This window comes from Phoxinus phoxinus (genome assembly GCF_949152265.1).
Source record: "Phoxinus phoxinus genome assembly, chromosome: 5".
Lineage (NCBI taxonomy): Eukaryota > Metazoa > Chordata > Actinopteri > Cypriniformes > Leuciscidae > Phoxinus > Phoxinus phoxinus.
This window is the reverse complement of record NC_136880.1, coordinates 168,299-188,538: the sequence shown is the minus strand read 5'-3', so window position 1 is coordinate 188,538 and position 20,240 is coordinate 168,299. Positions and strand designations below refer to the sequence as shown.

The window sequence follows — 20,240 nt, the reverse complement described above, 5'->3', positions numbered from 1 at the left end:
CTCTATCTGATCGCCAAACACTGTTACTACACTCTTTTACTCTATCTGATCGCCAAACACTGTTACTACACTCTTTTACTCTATCTGATCGCCAAACACTGTTACTACACTCTTTTACTCTATCTGATCGCCAAACACTGTTACTACACTCTTTTACTCTGATCGCCAAACACTGTTACTACACTCTTTTACTCTATCTGATCACCAAACACTGTTACTACACTCTTTTACTCTATCTGATCGCCAAACACTGTTACTACACTCTTTTACTCTGATCGCCAAACACTGTTACTACACTCTTTTACTCTGATCGCCAAACACTGTTACTACACTCTTTTACTCTATCTGATCGCCAAACACTGTTACTACACTCTTTTACTCTATCTGATCGCCAAACACTGTTACTACACTCTTTTACTCTATCTGATCACCAAACACTGTTACTACACTCTTTTACTCTATCTGATCGCCAAACACTGTTACTACACTCTTTTACTCTATCTGATCGCCAAACACTGTTACTACACTCTTTTACTCTGATCGCCAAACACTGTTACTACACTCTTTTACTCTATCTGATCGCCAAACACTGTAACTACACTCTTTTACTCTGATCGCCAAACACTGTTACTACACTCTTTTACTCTGATCGCCAAACACTGTTACTACACTCTTTTACTCTGATCGCCAAACACTGTTACTACACTCTTTTACTCTATCTGATCACCAAACACTGTTACTACACTCTTTTACTCTATCTGATCACCAAACACTGTTACTACACTCTTTTACTCTATCTGATCGCCAAACACTGTTACTACACTCTTTTACTCTGATCGCCAAACACTGTTACTACACTCTTTTACTCTATCTGATCACCAAACACTGTTACTACACTCTTTTACTCTATCTGATCGCCAAACACTGTTACTACACTCTTTTACTCTATCTGATCGCCAAACACTGTTACTACACTCTTTTACTCTATCTGATCGCCAAACACTGTAACTACACTCTTTTACTCTGATCGCCAAACACTGTTACTACACTCTTTTACTCTATCTGATCGCCAAACACTGTTACTACACTCTTTTACTCTATCTGATCGCCAAACACTGTTACTACACTCTTTTACTCTGATCGCCAAACACTGTTACTACACTCTTTTACTCTATCTGATCGCTTGCAAGTGTGAACTTCTGGATGAAAAGTGTGTGGAGCTAATTTAATGTTTTATGTGGTTTTATATTTTTAAAAAGTGCATGACTAATTGAAATGCAGGTTTTAAATGTGATTTTCTGTATATTTTAAATAGTGTATATTGTGACAGTTATCTGGAAGCTGATTGTGTACTCGACCGCTGTTTCCCACAGTATTTAGAGTTTATGTACGATTGTATGCGTTTGTTTTGTTGATTTGGTCTGGCCTTGCTACGTTGCTGTCTCAGAAAGTCAGTAAATGTGAGGGAAAGTGTAGCACTGTTTTACATCAAGAACAGCTGTGTGCCAAATCCATCAGGCTTGTGGATGTGAAGCATGATGATGCCAAAGCTGTCAGTATATGCGGTCCAAGGCACTGTCTCACTGGCAGTTCACGGTACGGCCGGATGAATGGATGTGCGCAATATGGTGATACATATTGTAAGAGTCAAACAGATCAGTTTATTGTGAAATACGATTTGGTGACATTGCCCACCTCTACTCATTACTGGTATGCCAGATTTTCTTATTTAATTGTAAATGATGCCACCATTGTTTAAAAAAAAAAGGCTAATGCTTCTTAAAATTGGCTTCATTTTCAGTCATTTCATTTTGTATGAAATTCACTGATTAGAAAACTCACGGACACATGTAAACACCTGCTGCTGTATTACTTTACATCTGTGCGTTGTTACACACTTTTAACACCTTTTTCTTCACCTGTGATCATATCTGCAGGAAATAGTGTTTCCTTCCCGACTGATGGACATGTCTCTGAAGCGCATGAAGAGAGATTGGGTTATTCCTCCTATCAATGTGGCAGAAAACTCAAGAGGGCCTTTCCCATTGAAACTGGTTAGGGTAAGATCAACACACACACACACACACACACAAAGTTATAGTAATATAATCTAAGACAGGGGTTTTCAAACTTTTTGTGTGTGTGGACCACTATTTGTAATCAAGAATTTTTGCGGACCACCTCATATTACGCATAATAAAATATGTTTACACCAGTGTTAATTTTGACAGCAAATTTTGCTTTAGTTTTAGTCATAGTCTTTTGACTAAAATGGCATTTTAGTTTTAGTCATATTTTAGTCATCTGAATTGTTTTAGTTTTAGTCGACTAAATCCAATAAGATTTTAGTCTACTAGATCTACAGTAGATTTAGTCGACTAAAATAGAATGGGTTTAGTTCAATTGTAATGCATTAATTTCAAATTTCTCTAAAATTTCCAAACCCATTATATTCCTGCAGAAAACATCTATTAACCTGTTAATATAAATCATTTTTAAAATTTTAACATGCAACACACAAAATAATATCTTAAACTTCTAAAGTAGAACAGTCTTTTTGTTCCTCCAATGAATGATTATACAGTCTTTAACTTACATACATCATTCTTTCAAGCAGATATATTTATTTGTATAAATTAAATATAATTAATCCTTATTAAAGCTATTAAACAGCAGTGTATGCTTTTATCTTTTTATTTTGTTGTTTGATCAATATTAAGTGTACAGAAGGCAATAGGTTTATTACGCACTGTCATTTTAAGACAGGAGTGTGCAGATCCAGCACTGCTGATGCACATCCGATATTCTCACAACTGTACGTTCTGTAAAGACATAACCAACTTTGTTTACGCGAATACTCTCCAAAACGGACATTTAGACATAACGTTGTGTGTATTTGTCCATTCAGACGCGAAAGAGAGATCAATTCAGTCCTTGCGCGCAGCGCGCTGTATACAACTGTCTGCAGGGCAACGGCTCGTCTTCGGGGCCGGTGTAGCTGAAACCTAATGCTAAGTAGCTTTCGCAGTATTTTCTCTTCACCCTCCTTTTCTTAGTTTTTTTTATGAGGAATCTGGCTTGTAGACGTAGATACCTCCGACTCACTATCAATATCTGCCTCTTTTCTCTTCAGAGAACCTGTTGCTATCCACCGATCCATATTGTGATTCTAACGGCACTGAACTTGAACGTCATGGCCGAGCGCCACTAGTGATCACACAATAACTTGACAATTTAATTAAAATTTTATATATGCCTAGTACATATTCTTTTTATTTAAAAATTTTTATGGGAATTTCCTCGTAAAATGAATGTAAAAAAATATTATTTTATATTTAATTTTGCCTTTCCACGGACCACCTGCAGTACCCTCACGGACCACAAGTGGTCCGCGGACCACAGTTTGGGAATGGCTGATCTAAGATATATATTTACCTGTGACGGTGTAATGTGTTGTGAAGCTGCTCGTGTTGTTCAGGGCTGTGTCTCTGTTGTGGTGTAGATTCGCTCGGATAATGATGAGCGTGTGAGTTTACGCTACAGCGTGACGGGCCCCGGGGCCGACCAGCCCCCTACTGGAGTCTACTCCATTGACCCCGTCTCAGGACAACTGACCGTCCTCAAGCCCCTGGACCGAGAGTACCTGCCCAGCTTCAATGTGAGTTCCCCTGTTCTTCAAGCTAGAACGTTCTTCTGTTAGTGATGTGAATGTGAAGTCCTTCTTTGACACTGGAAAAGACTGTGTTCAGTTATGGCATCAGTTGAAGCATTTCCACAGTATTGCTGCAGAACTGATCTCTCTCTCTCTACACAGAGTAGTTATAAGCCTAACTCTAATGATCTTTATAACACTGAGTAATAGAAGAGTAAGCCTAACTCTAATACTCTTTATAACACTGAGTAATAGAAGAGTAAGCCTAACTCTAATGCTCTTTATAACACTGAGTAATAGAAGAGTAAGCCTAACTCTAATGCACTTTATAACACTGAGTAATAGAAGAGTAAGTCTAACTCTAATGCTCTTTATAATACTGAGTAATAGAAGAGTAAGACTAACTCTAATGCTCTTTATAACACTGAGTAATAGAAGAGTAAGCCTAACTCTAATGCACTTTATAACACTGAGTAATAGAAGAGTAAGCCTAACTCTAATGCTCTTTATAACACTGAGTAGTAGAAGAGTAAGTCTAACTCTAATGCTCTTTATAACACTGAGTAATAGAAGAGTAAGCCAAACTCTAATGCTCTTTATAACACTGAGTAATAGAAGAGTAAGTCTAACTCTAATGCTCTTTATAACACTGAGTAATAGAAGAGTAAGCCTAACTCTAACGCTCTTTATAACACTGAGTAATAGAAGAGCGAATCTAACTCTAATGCTCTTTATAACACTGAGTAATAGAATAGTAAGCCTAACTCTAATGCTCTTTATAACACTGAGTAATAGAATAGTAAGCCTAACTCTAATGCTCTTTATAACACTGAGTAATAGAAGAGTAAGTCTAACTCTAATGCTCTTTATAACACTGATTAATAGAAGAGTAAGCCTAACTCTAATGCTCTTTATAACACTGAGTAATAGAAGAGTAAGCCTAACTCTAATGATCTTTATAACACAGAGTAGTAGAAGAGTAAGCCTAACTCTAATGCTCTTTATAACACTGAGTAATAGAAGAGTAAGCCTAACTCTATTGCTCTTTATAACACTGAGTAATAGAAGAGTAAGTCTAACTCTAATGTTCTTTATAACACTGAGTAATAGAAGAGTAAGCCTAACTCTAATGCTCTTTATAACACTGAGTAATAGAAGAGTAAGCCTAACTCTAATGCTCTTTATAACACTGAGTAATAGAAGAGTAAGTCTAACTCTAATGCTATTTATAACACTGAGTAATAGAAGAGTAAGTCTAACTCTAATGTTCTTTATAACACTGAGTAATAGAAGAGTAAGCCTAACTCTAATGCTATTTATAACACTGAGTAATAGAAGAGTAAGTCTAACTCTAATGCTATTTATAACACTGAGTAATAGAAGAGTAAGTCTAACTCTAATGCTCTTTATAACACTGAGTAATAGAAGAGTAAGTCTAACTCTAATGCTCTTTATGACACTGAGTAATAGAAGAGTAAGTCTAACTCTAATGCTCTTTATAACACTGAGTAATAGAAGAGTAAGTCTAACTCTAATGCTCTTTATAACACTGAGTAATAGAAGAGTAAGCCTAACTCTAATGCTCTTTATAACTGAGTAATAGAAGAGTAAGTCTAACTCTAATGTTCTTTATAACACTGAGTAATAGAAGAGTAAGCCTAACTCTAATGCTCTTTATAACACTGAGTAATAGAAGAGTAAGCCTAACTCTAATGCTCTTTATAACACTGAGTAATAGAAGAGTAAGTCTAACTCTAATGCTATTTATAACACTGCGTAATAGAAGAGTAAGTCTAACTTTAATGCTCTTTATAACACTGAGTAATAGAAGAGTAAGCCTAACTCTAATGCTCTTTATAACACTGAGTAATAGAAGAGTAAGTCTAACTCTAATGCTATTTATAACTGAGTAATAGAAGAGTAAGCCTAACTCTAATGCTCTTTATAATACTGAGTAATAGAAGAGTAAGCCTAACTCTAATACTCTTTATAACACTGAGTAATAGAAGAGTAAGTCTAACTCTAATGCTCTTTATAACACTGAGTAATAGAAGAGTAAGTCTAACTCTAATGCTCTTTATAACACTGAGTAATAGAAGAGTAAGCCTAACTCTAATGCTCTTTATAACACTGAGTAATAGAAGAGTAAGCCTAACTCTAATGCTATTTATAACACTGAGTAATAGAAGAGTAAGCCTAACTCTAATGCTCTTTATAACACTGAGTAATAGAAGAGTAAGTCTAACTCTAATGCTCTTTATAACACTGAGTAATAGAAGAGTAAGCCTAACTCTAATACTCTTTATAACACTGAGTAATAGAAGAGTAAGTCTAACTCTAATGCTCTTTATGACGGAGTAATAGAAGAGTAAGCCTAACTCTAATGCTCTTTATAACACTGAGTAATAGAAGAGTAAGCCAAACTCTAATGCTCTTTATAACACTGAGTAATAGAAGAGTAAGTCTAACTCTAATGCTCTTTATAACACTGAGTAATAGAAGAGTAAGCCTAACTCTAACGCTCTTTATAACACTGAGTAATAGAAGAGCGAATCTAACTCTAATGCTCTTTATAACACTGAGTAATAGAATAGTAAGCCTAACTCTAATGCTCTTTATAACACTGAGTAATAGAATAGTAAGCCTAACTCTAATGCTCTTTATAACACTGAGTAATAGAAGAGTAAGTCTAACTCTAATGCTCTTTATAACACTGATTAATAGAAGAGTAAGCCTAACTCTAATGCTCTTTATAACACTGAGTAATAGAAGAGTAAGCCTAACTCTAATGATCTTTATAACACAGAGTAGTAGAAGAGTAAGCCTAACTCTAATGCTCTTTATAACACTGAGTAATAGAAGAGTAAGCCTAACTCTACTGCTCTTTATAACACTGAGTAATAGAAGAGTAAGCCTAACTCTAATGATCTTTATAACACTGAGTAATAGAAGAGTAAGTCTAACTCTAATGCTCTTTATAACACTGAGTAATAGAAGAGTAAGCCTAACTCTAATGCTCTTTATAACTGAGTAATAGAAGAGTAAGTCTAACTCTAATGTTCTTTATAACACTGAGTAATAGAAGAGTAAGCCTAACTCTAATGCTCTTTATAACACTGAGTAATAGAAGAGTGAATCTAACTCTAATGCTCTTTATAACACTGAGTAATAGAAGAGTAAGCCTAACTCTAATGCTCTTTATAACACTGAGTAATAGAAGAGTAAGTCTAACTCTAATGCTATTTATAACACTGCGTAATAGAAGAGTAAGTCTAACTTTAATGCTCTTTATAACACTGAGTAATAGAAGAGTAAGCCTAACTCTAATGCTCTTTATAACACTGAGTAATAGAAGAGTAAGTCTAACTCTAATGCTATTTATAACTGAGTAATAGAAGAGTAAGCCTAACTCTAATGCTCTTTATAATACTGAGTAATAGAAGAGTAAGCCTAACTCTAATACTCTTTATAACACTGAGTAATAGAAGAGTAAGTCTAACTCTAATGCTCTTTATAACACTGAGTAATAGAAGAGTAAGTCTAACTCTAATGCTCTTTATAACACTGAGTAATAGAAGAGTAAGCCTAACTCTAATGCTCTTTATAACACTGAGTAATAGAAGAGTAAGCCTAACTCTAATGCTATTTATAACACTGAGTAATAGAAGAGTAAGCCTAACTCTAATGCTCTTTATAACACTGAGTAATAGAAGAGTAAGTCTAACTCTAATGCTCTTTATAACACTGAGTAATAGAAGAGTAAGCCTAACTCTAATGCTCTTTATGACGGAGTAATAGAAGAGTAAGCCTAACTCTAATGCTCTTTATAACACTGAGTAATAGAAGAGTAAGCCTAACTCTAATGCTCTTTATAACACTGAGTAATAGAAGAGTAAGCCTAACTCTAATGCTCTTTATAACACTGAGTAATAGAAGAGTAAGCCTAACTCTAATACTCTTTATAACACTGAGTAATAGAAGAGTAAGTCTAACTCTAATGCTCTTTATAACACTGAGTAATAGAAGAGTAAGCCTAACTCTAATGCTCTTTATAACACTGAGTAATAGAAGAGTAAGTCTAACTCTAATGCTCTTTATAACACTGAGTAATAGAAGAGTAAGACTAACTCTAATGCTCTTTATAACACTGAGTAATAGAAGAGTAAGTCTAACTCTAATGCTCTTTATAACACTGAGTAATAGAAGAGTAAGCCTAACTCTAATGCTCTTTATAACACTGAGTAATAGAAGAGTAAGTCTAACTCTAATGCTCTTTATAACACTGAGTAATAGAAGAGTAAGCCTAACTCTAATGCTCTTTATAACACTGAGTAATAGAAGAGTAAGTCTAACTCTAATGCTCTTTATAACACTGAGTAATAGAAGAGTAAGCCTAACTCTAATGCTCTTTATAACACTGAGTAATAGAAGAGTAAGTCTAACTCTAATGCTCTTTATAACACTGAGTAATAGAAGAGTAAGCCTAACTCTAATGCTCTTTATAACACTGAGTAATAGAAGAGTAAGCCTAACTCTAATGCTCTTTATAACACTGAGTAATAGAAGAGTAAGTCTAACTCTAATGCTCTTTATAACACTGAGTAATAGAAGAGTAAGCCTAACTCTAATGCTCTTTATAACACTGAGTAATAGAAGAGTAAGTCTAACTCTAATGCTCTTTATAACACTGAGTAATAGAAGAGTAAGTCTAACTCTAATGCTCTTTATAACACTGAGTAATAGAAGAGTAAGCCTAACTCTAATGCTCTTTATAACACTGAGTAATAGAAGAGTAAGCCTAACTCTAATGCTCTTTATAACACTGAGTAATAGAAGAGTAAGTCTAACTCTAATGCTCTTTATAACACTGAGTAATAGAAGAGTAAGTCTAACTCTAATGCTCTTTATAACACTGGGTAATAGAAGAGTAAGCCTAACTCTAATGCTCTTTATAACACTGAGTAATAGAAGAGTAAGTCTAACTCTAATGCTATTTATAACTGAGTAATAGAAGAGTAAGCCTAACTCTAATGCTCTTTATAATACTGAGTAATAGAAGAGTAAGCCTAACTCTAATACTCTTTATAACACTGAGTAATAGAAGAGTAAGTCTAACTCTAATGCTCTTTATAACACTGAGTAATAGAAGAGTAAGTCTAACTCTAATGCTCTTTATAACACTGAGTAATAGAAGAGTAAGTCTAACTCTAATGCTCTTTATAACACTGAGTAATAGAAGAGTAAGTCTAACTCTAATGCTCTTTATAACACTGAGTAATAGAAGAGTAAGTCTAACTCTAATGCTCTTTATAACACTGAGTAATAGAAGAGTAAGTCTAACTCTAATGCTCTTTATAACACTGAGTAATAGAAGAGTAAGCCTAACTCTAATGCTCTTTATAACACTGAGTAATAGAAGAGTAAGTCTAACTCTAATGCTCTTTATAACACTGAGTAATAGAAGAGTAAGTCTAACTCTAATGCTCTTTATAACACTGAGTAATAGAAGAGTAAGCCTAACTCTACTGCTCTTTATAACACTGAGTAATAGAAGAGTAAGTCTAACTCTAATGCTCTTTATAACACTGAGTAATAGAAGAGTAAGTCTAACTCTAATGCTCTTTATAACACTGAGTAATAGAAGAGTAAGTCTAACTCTAATGCTCTTTATAACACTGAGTAATAGAAGAGTAAGCCTAACTCTAATGCTCTTTATAACACTGAGTAATAGAAGAGTAAGTCTAACTCTAATGCTCTTTATAACACTGAGTAATAGAAGAGTAAGTCTAACTCTAATGCTCTTTATAACACTGAGTAATAGAAGAGTAAGTCTAACTCTAATGCTCTTTATAACACTGAGTAATAGAAGAGTAAGTCTAACTCTAATGCTCTTTATAACACTGAGTAATAGAAGAGTAAGTCTAACTTTAATGCTCTTTATAACACTGAGTAATAGAAGAGTAAGTCTAACTCTAACGCTCTTTATAACACTGAGTAATAGAAGAGTCTCCTGGGCTCAGGGAAAGAGTGACTGAGTCGAAGCTAAACATTAGATTGGAAGGGCTGGGCTCTTTCTTATGTGTAAAACTGTAAGCTTAGGGTCAGTAATATTTAAAAATATATAAATAATAATGGTAACACTTTACAATAAGGTTCATTTATTAAACATTATTTAATGTATTAACTAACATGAACAATACATTTGTTACAGTATTTATGAATCTTTGTTAATGTTAGTTAATATGAATAAAGCTGTTCATTGTTTGTTCATGTTAGTTCACAGTGCATTAACTCATGTTAACAAGATTTTAATAAAGTATTAGTAAACGTCGAAATTAACATTAACAAAGATGAATAAATGCTGTATAAGTGCAGTTCATTATTAGTTAACGTTAACTAATGTAGTTAACTAATGTTAACTAATGAACCTTATTGTAAAGTGTTACCATAATAATAATACTTTTATTCAGTAAGGATGCATTAAAACAATCAAATGTGTCAGTAAAGAAATGCATATAATGTTACAAAATATTTCAGTTTTAAATAAATGCTGTTGATCTTTTGAACTTTCAATTCAAAGAATCCTGGAAAATAAAATGTATCATGGTTTCCACAGAAATATGATTGTTTTCAACACTGATAATAATCTAAATGTTTCTTGAGCATCAGATCTTCATATTATACTGATTTCTGAAGGATCATGTGACACTGAAGACTGGAGTAATGATACTGAAAATGAGCAGAAGAGACTCAAAAGCATTCAAATATATTACCGACCGCAAACCTGTAGATGGCAGTGTACGTTAGAAACTTCTGCTAATTCTCATGTTCACAACCAACTCTTCTGAACACAACCGCATGATACAACTCTCAGAGAAGTGCTCTCCTAAATAATGAATATGCAATGACAACCTACTTATGACATGACTATTATCAGTCATTATCAGGGAATAACTGACCAATCAGACCCTGAATTTCATGATTGGCCAATTGAAATGAAGTCAGTATTATAATAATCTGCTTTAATTCAACAGTCTGACCCGCAGTGATAAAACTAAAGGCATGAAACCAGCAAACCTGAGATTTAACATCACCACACTTCACAGTGATTTAATGTCAGAAGTATTCATCTTTTCTAGACATTTTCTAAATTTATTGTGCAATATCTCATGTATTAAAATATTTGCTGTCATATAGTCAGTGAGCACAGTAAAATAGTCTACACTACTTTGACTTCTCAACACAGTTAGATGTGTTCAGCATGGCCTGTATTTGTTGATGTATAAGCAGTATCTGTGTGTTCTGGCCTCAGTTGAGGGCACATGCTGTGGACCTGAATGGGAATCAGGTGGAAAACCCCATTGACATCAAGATCAACGTCATCGACATGAACGACAACCGACCAGAGTTCATCCAGCAGATCTGGAGCGGAAGCGTTCCTGAAGGCTCGAAACCAGGTTAACCCATTCCACATGTGTGCATGTGCACGACAAGCTTGTTACGTGTGTGTGTGTGTGTGTGTGTGTTATTATATTTTGTCTTTAATTTCCATAGGCACGACAGTAATGACAGTGACGGCAGTGGACAAGGATGATCCCAAAACTCTTAACGGGCAGCTGCGCTATAAGATTGTGTCCCAGAATCCCGACAGCCCCAGTCCAAACATGTTCACCATTAACAACCGGACTGGAAGTGTCATCACTGTTGCTGCTGGCCTGGACCGAGAGGTACATCCATACCACACGATCTGGTTATAAACCTTGACCTCTGCAAAGACATCTTGATTACTAGCTTGATTACTAAGTGCTTTACACAGAAAAGATACATTGTAAAGGTAAAAAGTAAATTAATTGATATCAAAAGAAATAAAAACACTTCAGAACAATATACTAAACATACATACAATATACTAATAAACAAAGAAATCATATATAAGTTTTAAGAGACGATGTAAATCACTACGGGATTCAGCATGTCTAGTCTCGTAAGCACGGGAATAAAAGCCTGGTCACCCATCGAGCGTAAGTGTGTGAGGGAACCGTCAGAGGAGCAGAGTTTACCGTCAGAGGAGCAGAGTTGACCGTCAGAGGAGCAGAGTTAACCGTCAGAGGAGCAGAGTTTACCGTCAGAGGAGCAGAGTTAACCGTCAGAGGAGCAGAGTTTACCGTCAGAGGAGCAGAGTTAACCGTCAGAGGAGAGTTTACCGTCAGAGGAGCAGAGTTAACCGTCAGAGGAGCAGAGTTTACCGTCAGAGGAGCAGAGTTGACCGTCAGAGGAGAGTTAACCGTCAGAGGAGCAGAGTTAACCGTCAGAGGAGCAGAGTTAACCGTCAGAGGAGCAGAGTTAAACGTCAGAGGAGCAGAGTTAACCGTCAGAGGAGCAGAGTTAACCGTCAGAGGAGCAGAGTTAAACGTCAGAGGAGCAGAGTTAACCGTCAGAGGAGCAGAGTTAACCTTCAGAGGAGCAGAGTTAACCGTCAGAGGAGCAGAGTTAACCGTCAGAGGAGCAGAGTTAACCGTCAGAGGAGCAGAGTTAAACGTCAGAGGAGCAGAGTTAACCGTCAGAGGAGCAGAGTTAACCGTCAGAGGAGCAGAGTTAAACGTCAGAGGAGCAGAGTTAACCGTCAGAGGAGAGTTAACCCGTCAGAGGAGCAGAGTTGACCGTCAGAGGAGCAGAGTTGACCGTCAGAGGAGCAGAGTTAACCTTCAGAGGAGCAGAGTTAACCGTCAGAGGAGCAGAGTTAACCTTCAGAGGAGCAGAGTTAACCGTCAGAGGAGAGTTAACCGTCAGAGGAGCAGAGTTAACCGTCAGAGGAGCAGAGTTAACCATCAGAGGAGCAGAGTTAACCGTCAGAGGAGCAGAGTTAACCGTCAGAGGAGCATAGTTAACCGTCAGAGGAGCAGAGTTAAACGTCAGAGGAGCAGAGTTAACCGTCAGAGGAGCAGAGTTAACCGTCAGAGGAGCAGAGTTGACCGTCAGAGGAGCAGAGTTGACCGTCAGAGGAGCAGAGTTCACCGTCAGAGGAGCAGAGTTAACCGTCAGAGGAGCAGAGTTAACCGTCAGAGGAGCAGAGTTAACCGTCAGAGGAGCAGAGTTAACCGTCAGAGGAGCAGAGTTAACCGTCAGAGGAGAGTTAACCGTCAGAGGAGCAGAGTTAACCGTCAGAGGAGCAGAGTTGACCGTCAGAGGAGCAGAGTTGACCGTCAGAGGAGCAGAGTTAACCTTCAGAGGAGCAGAGTTAACCGTCAGAGGAGCAGAGTTAACCGTCAGAGGAGCAGAGTTAACCGTCAGAGGAGCAGAGTTAACCGTCAGAGGAGCAGAGTTAACCGTCAGAGGAGCAGAGTTAACCGTCAGAGGAGAGTTAACCGTCAGAGGAGCAGAGTTAACCGTCAGAGGAGCAGAGTTGACCGTCAGAGGAGCAGAGTTGACCGTCAGAGGAGCAGAGTTAACCTTCAGAGGAGCAGAGTTAACCGTCAGAGGAGAGTTAACCGTCAGAGGAGCAGAGTTAACCGTCAGAGGAGCAGAGTTAACCATCAGAGGAGCAGAGTTAACCGTCAGAGGAGCAGAGTTAACCTTCAGAGGAGCAGAGTTAACCGTCAGAGGAGAGTTAACCGTCAGAGGAGCAGAGTTAACCGTCAGAGGAGCAGAGTTAACCATCAGAGGAGCAGAGTTAACCGTCAGAGGAGCAGAGTTAACCTTCAGAGGAGCAGAGTTAACCGTCAGAGGAGAGTTAACCGTCAGAGGAGCAGAGTTAACCGTCAGAGGAGCAGAGTTAACCGTCAGAGGAGCAGAGTTAACCGTCAGAGGAGCAGAGTTGACCGTCAGAGGAGCAGAGTTAACCGTCAGAGGAGCAGAGTTAACCGTCAGAGGAGCAGAGTTAACCGTCAGAGGAGCAGAGTTAACCGTCAGAGGAGCAGAGTTGACCGTCAGAGGAGCAGAGTTAACCGTCAGAGTAGCAGAGTTAACCGTCAGAGGAGCAGAGTTAACCGTCAGAGGAGCAGAGTTAACCGTCAGAGGAGCAGAGTTAACCGTCAGAGGAGCAGAGTTGACCGTCAGAGGAGCAGAGTTAACCGTCAGAGGAGCAGAGTTGACCGTCAGAGGAGCAGAGTTAACCGTCAGAGGAGCAGAGTTAACCGTCAGAGGAGCAGAGTTAAACGTCAGAGGAGCAGAGTTGACCGTCAGAGGAGCAGAGTTGACCGTCAGAGGAGCAGAGTTGACCGTCAGAGGAGCAGAGTTGACCATCAGAGGAGCAGAGTTAACCGTCAGAGGAGCAGAGTTAACCGTCAGAGGAGCAGAGTTAACCGTCAGAGGAGCAGAGTTAACCGTCAGAGGAGCAGAGTTAACCGTCAGAGGAGCAGAGTTAACCGTCAGAGGAGCAGAGATAACCGTCAGAGGAGCAGAGTTGACCGTCAGAGGAGCAGAGTTGACCGTCAGAGGAGCAGAGTTAACCGTCAGAGGAGCAGAGTTATCCGTCAGAGGAGCAGAGTTAACCGTCAGAGGAGCAGAGTTAACCGTCAGAGGAGCAGAGTTAACCGTCAGAGGAGCGGATTTGACCGTCAGAGGAGCGGAGTTGACCGTCAGAGGAGCAGAGTTAACCGTCAGAGGAGCAGAGTTAACCGTCAGAGGAGCAGAGTTATCCGTCAGAGGAGCAGAGTTAACCGTCAGAGGAGAGTTAACCGTCAGAGGAGCGGAGTTAACCGTCAGAGGAGCAGAGTTAACCGTCAGAGGAGCAGAGTTAACCGTCAGAGGAGCGGAGTTAACCGTCAGAGTAGCAGAGTTAACCATCAGAGGAGCAGAGTTAACCGTCAGAGGAGCAGAGTTGACCGTCAGAGGAGAGTTAACCGTCAGAGGAGCGGAGTTAACCGTCAGAGGAGCGGAGTTAACCGTCAGAGTAGCAGAGTTAACCGTCAGAGGAGCAGAGTTGACCGTCAGAGTAGCAGAGTTAACCGTCAGAGGAGCAGAGTTGACCGTCAGAGGAGCAGAGTTAACCGTCAGAGGAGCAGAGTTAACCGTCAGAGGAGCAGAGTTAACCGTCAGAGGAGCAGAGTTAACCGTCAGAGGAGCAGAGTTAACCGTCAGAGGAGCAGAGTTAACCGTCAGAGGAGCGGAGTTAACCGTCAGAGGAGCGGAGTTAACCGTCAGAGGAGCAGAGTTAACCGTCAGAGGAGCGGAGTTAACCGTCAGAGGAGCAGAGTTAACCGTCAGAGGAGCAGAGTTAACCGTCAGAGGAGCAGAGTTAACCGTCAGAGTAGCAGAGTTAACCGTCAGAGGAGCGGAGTTAACCGTCAGAGGAGCGGAGTTGACCGTCAGAGGAGCGGAGTTAACCGTCAGAGGAGCAGAGTTAACCGTCAGAGGAGCAGAGTTGACCGTCAGAGGAGAGTTAACCGTCAGAGGAGCAGAGTTAACCGTCAGAGTAGCAGAGTTAACCGTCAGAGGAGCAGGGTTGACCGTCAGAGGAGCAGAGTTAACCGTCAGAGTAGCAGAGTTAACCGTCAGAGGAGCAGAGTTGACCGTCAGAGGAGAGTTAACCGTCAGAGGAGCAGAGTTAACCGTCAGAGGAGCAGAGTTAACCGTCAGAGGAGCAGAGTTAACCGTCAGAGGAGCAGAGTTAACCGTCAGAGGAGCAGAGTTAACCGTCAGAGGAGCAGAGTTGACCGTCAGAGGAGCAGAGTTAACCGTCAGAGGAGCAGAGTTAACCGTCAGAGGAGCAGAGTTAACCGTCAGAGGAGCAGAGTTAACCGTCAGAGGAGCAGAGTTAACCGTCAGAGGAGCAGAGTTAACCGTCAGAGGAGCAGAGTTAACCGTCAGAGGAGCAGAGTTAACCGTCAGAGGAGCAGAGTTAACCGTCAGAGGAGCAGAGTTAACCGTCAGAGGAGCAGAGTTAACCGTCAGAGGAGCAGAGTTAACCGTCAGAGGAGCAGAGTTAACCGTCAGAGGAGCAGAGTTAAACGGGTAAGAACAAAATGAAAAATGAAAACTGCGTCGGGCTGAAACAGGCAAAACACACTTGCATCGCGCTGCATTGCACTGGGTGTTTGATAGGGCCCTAAGTCTTAAAGATCTGGCTTTACGTAACTGGTGGGCTGAACCAATGAGCATATCCTCTGTCTTATCACCTTCACGGCAAAGAACACTTGAGACATCCATATTTTTATAATGGATGATTTTAGTCTCATTATGATTAATAAATGCACACACAATTATCCATGTACTAGATACATGTTGTGAATGTATTGTACTAACCACAAACAAATGCCATTTCATTTCAATCTGTGGGATTCGGGATTGAATGATTGTGCAGTGATTTGTACAAATACAGACATGTTTGTGAATAAACATGTTCTGTTCTCCGTTAATAAATCAAAAATTGCTCATGCAAAAATGAATTTGTGGATCAGAAGACACGTGTACATTTATTTGGATTTTGAGACTTCATTTTCGCAGTTTACAGCATTCCACACACACACACACACACACACACACACACACACACACACACACACACACACACACACACACACACACACACACTAACGAACAAGCCAGTGCTAATCATTTACATGAACATGATTCGTAAATGTGTCACCATACAATGAAACAAATGCTTTTCAACCGGTGTCTGTAGAATTAAGAATTACATAAATGTGCATCAATTTGTACAAATAAAGTCATGTTTGTGATTGTGAGTATAAATGTTCTACTTTGAATTAAAGTGTGACCATTTCCGCGTGCAAAAAGGAATCCGTGCATTCTTGGATCAGGCGACGCGTGCATGTATTGATTCCTTGTTCGAGTCGATCGTGTTCGGTTCGGTTGGATTTTGAGACTTGCTTGCCGCAGTTTTCAGCATGGACGATCCACACGCAACTGAGGCAAAATGCTGAAAACTGCAGAATAATCGCACAACCTATTCGATATTCTATAATTAAATCAACTAATCGAATATTGAAAAATCGTGACTCATCCCTGCATGAATCTCGTGTTTCTTTACACACATCTTCACTCGCGTCTCACACATTTGCTAAGGGGATTATAAACGTTTCTTCCTTGGTTCGCTGTTAGCCTATTATTTTCATATTCGTTACTGTGGTAAAGTAGAAAAACGCTGCAGGAAAGATAGCCGACCTTTGACCTGCACGTCACTTTCTTTTTAACACAGTTTGTGCTTTTGATTAGACACGGTAAGTTTATTTGTAAAGCGCGTTTCACACTTCCGAAAGCCTTGCCCTTGTGGAGGAGAACACACACTCTTCAGACCTTTAGAGTAGAGGACATGAAGATATCAGAAAAGAGATCGCAACTCGTGTCCCACATCCCTCTCACAGCGCCGAGCGGTAGGCTAGCTAGATCACGTCGACTGCCGCCACACATAATAAAACATCACATAAAATAGTCCAGGCCTGTTCCTCTCTCGATCTGCACTGTCGTCGCTCCTCCGCGAGAGATACGAGGCCGGTGTGCCGGGCAGGTGTCGCTCATCAGTCATCTCGTCCTGCTCGCCACAGTCACGTACAGTAGGTCTATGGAAGATGTGCTGAACATGGGACTGTGTTCTGGAGCTCCTCTCTCAGCCTTCTTCGGGATAGAGATGACGTATAGGCAGGAGGTGGATCGGCTCTCCCTGTGGTGTAGATGCAACTTCCTGAAATGAAACATCAGCAAGACTGTGGAGATGATCGCTTATTTAAAATGAGGTCCTCCTCCACTCATAATCCATGGCTGTATTGTGACCCGGACTGTTCCTACGAGTTGCTTGGTGTCTCGTCTGCAGTTTGTCCTCCTCATCACAGCAGATGATGTCCTTCATCCATCAACTCAACAACCCTAACCTGCCGAAGGACACGCTGTGCTGATTCTACAGTTAAACCTGTCCTGTGTGCATCAGTTACTGCTGGGTCAGCTCTGCCACCAACTGGACAAGCACAGACGTCAGCGAGCATCCAGACCGACCCGGACATGTGCATGCCCGTGTCAAGAAACACGTTGGGAGAATTGTTGACTCTTCTCATCCAGCACACGATCTGTTCAGACATCCACCGTCTGGCGGTAACAGACTTGAATCAAGAACGGCCAGTTGTCAGAAACGCTTCTTCACAGCAGCCATTCCTTTCTTTTTGTGTGCAATACCATATTTAAGTGCAATATTATTTTAATAACATTTAAATAACCTTTTTTGTTTTTGTTAAGCACTATATTTGGTATCTGTAATTACTATAATGCACAGTTTGCATTACATTATTAGTTAATACAGCATTGTGTCATAGATTTGTCTGACTCCTTCGGGCTCGTATCTCTCACGGGGAGCGACGACAGTGGAGATGGAGAGAGGAACAGGCCTGGACTTATGTTGTGTGTTGTGTGTTGTGTGTTGTGTGTGGCCAGCAGTCGTCCGCGAGGGGCTGCTGGCTTATACTTTCAGCTTTGCATTTGTTTTATTTTGTCATTAAAGTTGTTGAATGTTCGCCGGGTCCCGCCTCCTTCTTCCCCGAACATCTGAACTGCGTTACAGTGACGATTAAGGATCTCTCGTCTTAATGCATAAAAAGTTGTTTTTATTTCTTCTTACTTTGTGGTGAAATGAACATTAATAACATTCGCTTTTTTCAAAGTGAAACGAAATGTGAGAAAGTGTGACTGAGCATCCGCTGTGGTCTGTGTTTGCAGAAAGTGCATCAGTACACACTGATTATTCAAGCCACTGACATGGAGGGAAATCCCATGTACGGTCTTTCTAATACAGGCACTGCTGTCATCACCGTCACAGACATCAACGACAACCCTCCAGAGTTCACCTCGGACACGGTGAGAACACACACACACACACACACACACCGCTTCTGCAGAGGGAACTCTGACAACACTGAACTGATATCAGCTGAACAATGTTGGTTATCCTCGGTTTAGAGCAGAGTTTAACTTTCCTTTTTCTGTAAAACTGTTTGTATAAAGCGCTATAGAAAGAAAGGTGACTTCACTTATAGCTTAGAATCAACTAACAATTGATAGGGAGACATTATTTTGCTTTCTCAAAAAAGTGTGTGCCTTTACACATGATTTTCAGTGCTCGTGCTGAACTCAGATAATGTGTGCTTCTACAACACTTCACCTTTATTCTCAAAAGTGCCAGCTTTACATGTCAAACATTTAGCTTCCCACAGATCTTGACTCGAACAAAAGAATTGAAATGTTAGTAAATGTGTTGTTTTGTTTGGACGTGGTATTGGCTCAGGATAGCTGTCATTCGCTGCTCTTGAACACACATGATGCCGTACACGCGGTTGACATGTTCATACGACTAGGCTAATGGTTGAGACAGGAATATGACCATTAGCACATCATCATGAAACTAAATGTAGAAATACTGGCTGGATGAAAAGGAAGAGATACGGTCCATCAAGCTAAACTAACAATGCAGTGTTAGCATGTGACATGTAACCGATAACATGACATTCTCTGTTTTACGGTCACACAGTTTTTCGGCGAGGTACCAGAGAACCAGGTCAACATTAATGTGTTGAACTTGACGGTGACGGATAAAGACCAACCCAACACTGGAGCGTGGAGCACTCTCTACAGGATAACAGCCGGTGACCCCGCGGCTCACTTCTCTGCGCACACTGACCCGGTTTCTAATGAAGGCCTGCTGACTGTCATCAAGGTCAGGGAAATACTGCACATTAAAGAACACACTGGTGACAGATACACCATTATGACACCAGTCGTTCAAATCAGTCTGATAAAATGATAAGCTAAAGGAATATTATTAATATTCATAGCATTCATAGTATTTACGAGTGTAGTTAATGCTACATCGTAACACTGAGTCTTACTATTTCACACTACAGCTTTCATGATAATTCAGTTCAGGCATACAACGTGTGCAAATCACTACTTTTCTCATTGATCATCATGTTTTACTTCAGAAACATCATGTCCATCCAAACCGCATGTGAGATCTTTAAATCAACAAAAATTATATACAGCAAAAATGATGTATTTATATGTATACATTTTCAGTTATTAAGTGCATATCGTTGAAACCCTATTATAATTGTTAAATTTTCCAAGGATCAGCATTCTCCCCTAAAACTGATCGGGCAGACCAAACCGTTAGTCGTAGAGACTTGAAACTTTGCGGGCTGGTAGTATTCACACCGCCTACAACGTCACCAAGGCCTGCCCCGATCGGCCTGAAGGGGGTGCTACAGCGGTCAAAAGTATGATATCGCTCATAACTCCTAAACTGTCAGATTCAGTTTTGAAAAACCTACTTTTGCGAACTAGTATTTCTTAGCCAATTACAACACACCGGCCCAACTAACCAATCTGAGCCCACGCCTGTTTCTGAGGGAGTGGTTTCATAGAATCAGGAAGTCAACCGGTCGTTCAAATGACAGAGGAGAAAGCGGCTTACAATAAAGGGGAAATTTATGAAAAATAAGGCTTAAAAAAAAAAAAAAGACGAAGACATGTGATATTGCACCCCATAAACACAATCATGCAAAGAAAAAAAGCAGTAAACCACCCCTTTAATACTTTTTTAACTTTCTATTTTATCTTTCTATTAGCCAATGATGATTCTGAAAGA

The 20,240-nt window shown here is 39.8% G+C and overlaps 1 protein-coding gene across 1 annotated transcript in view; it reads left to right on the top strand.

Moving 5' to 3' along the window:
• The window catches only part of LOC306998420 (cadherin-2), a 104,593-nt gene that overhangs the window by 49,592 nt on the left and 34,761 nt on the right, over positions 1-20,240 (top strand). Inside the window, exons 4-9 of the mRNA XM_079612481.1 lie at positions 1,938-2,060; positions 3,503-3,658; positions 10,965-11,109; positions 11,207-11,379; positions 18,317-18,454; positions 19,125-19,310. Coding sequence (XP_079468607.1) covers positions 1,938-2,060; positions 3,503-3,658; positions 10,965-11,109; positions 11,207-11,379; positions 18,317-18,454; positions 19,125-19,310 — 921 coding nt within the window. The remainder of the gene's footprint in view (positions 1-1,937; positions 2,061-3,502; positions 3,659-10,964; positions 11,110-11,206; positions 11,380-18,316; positions 18,455-19,124; positions 19,311-20,240) is intronic.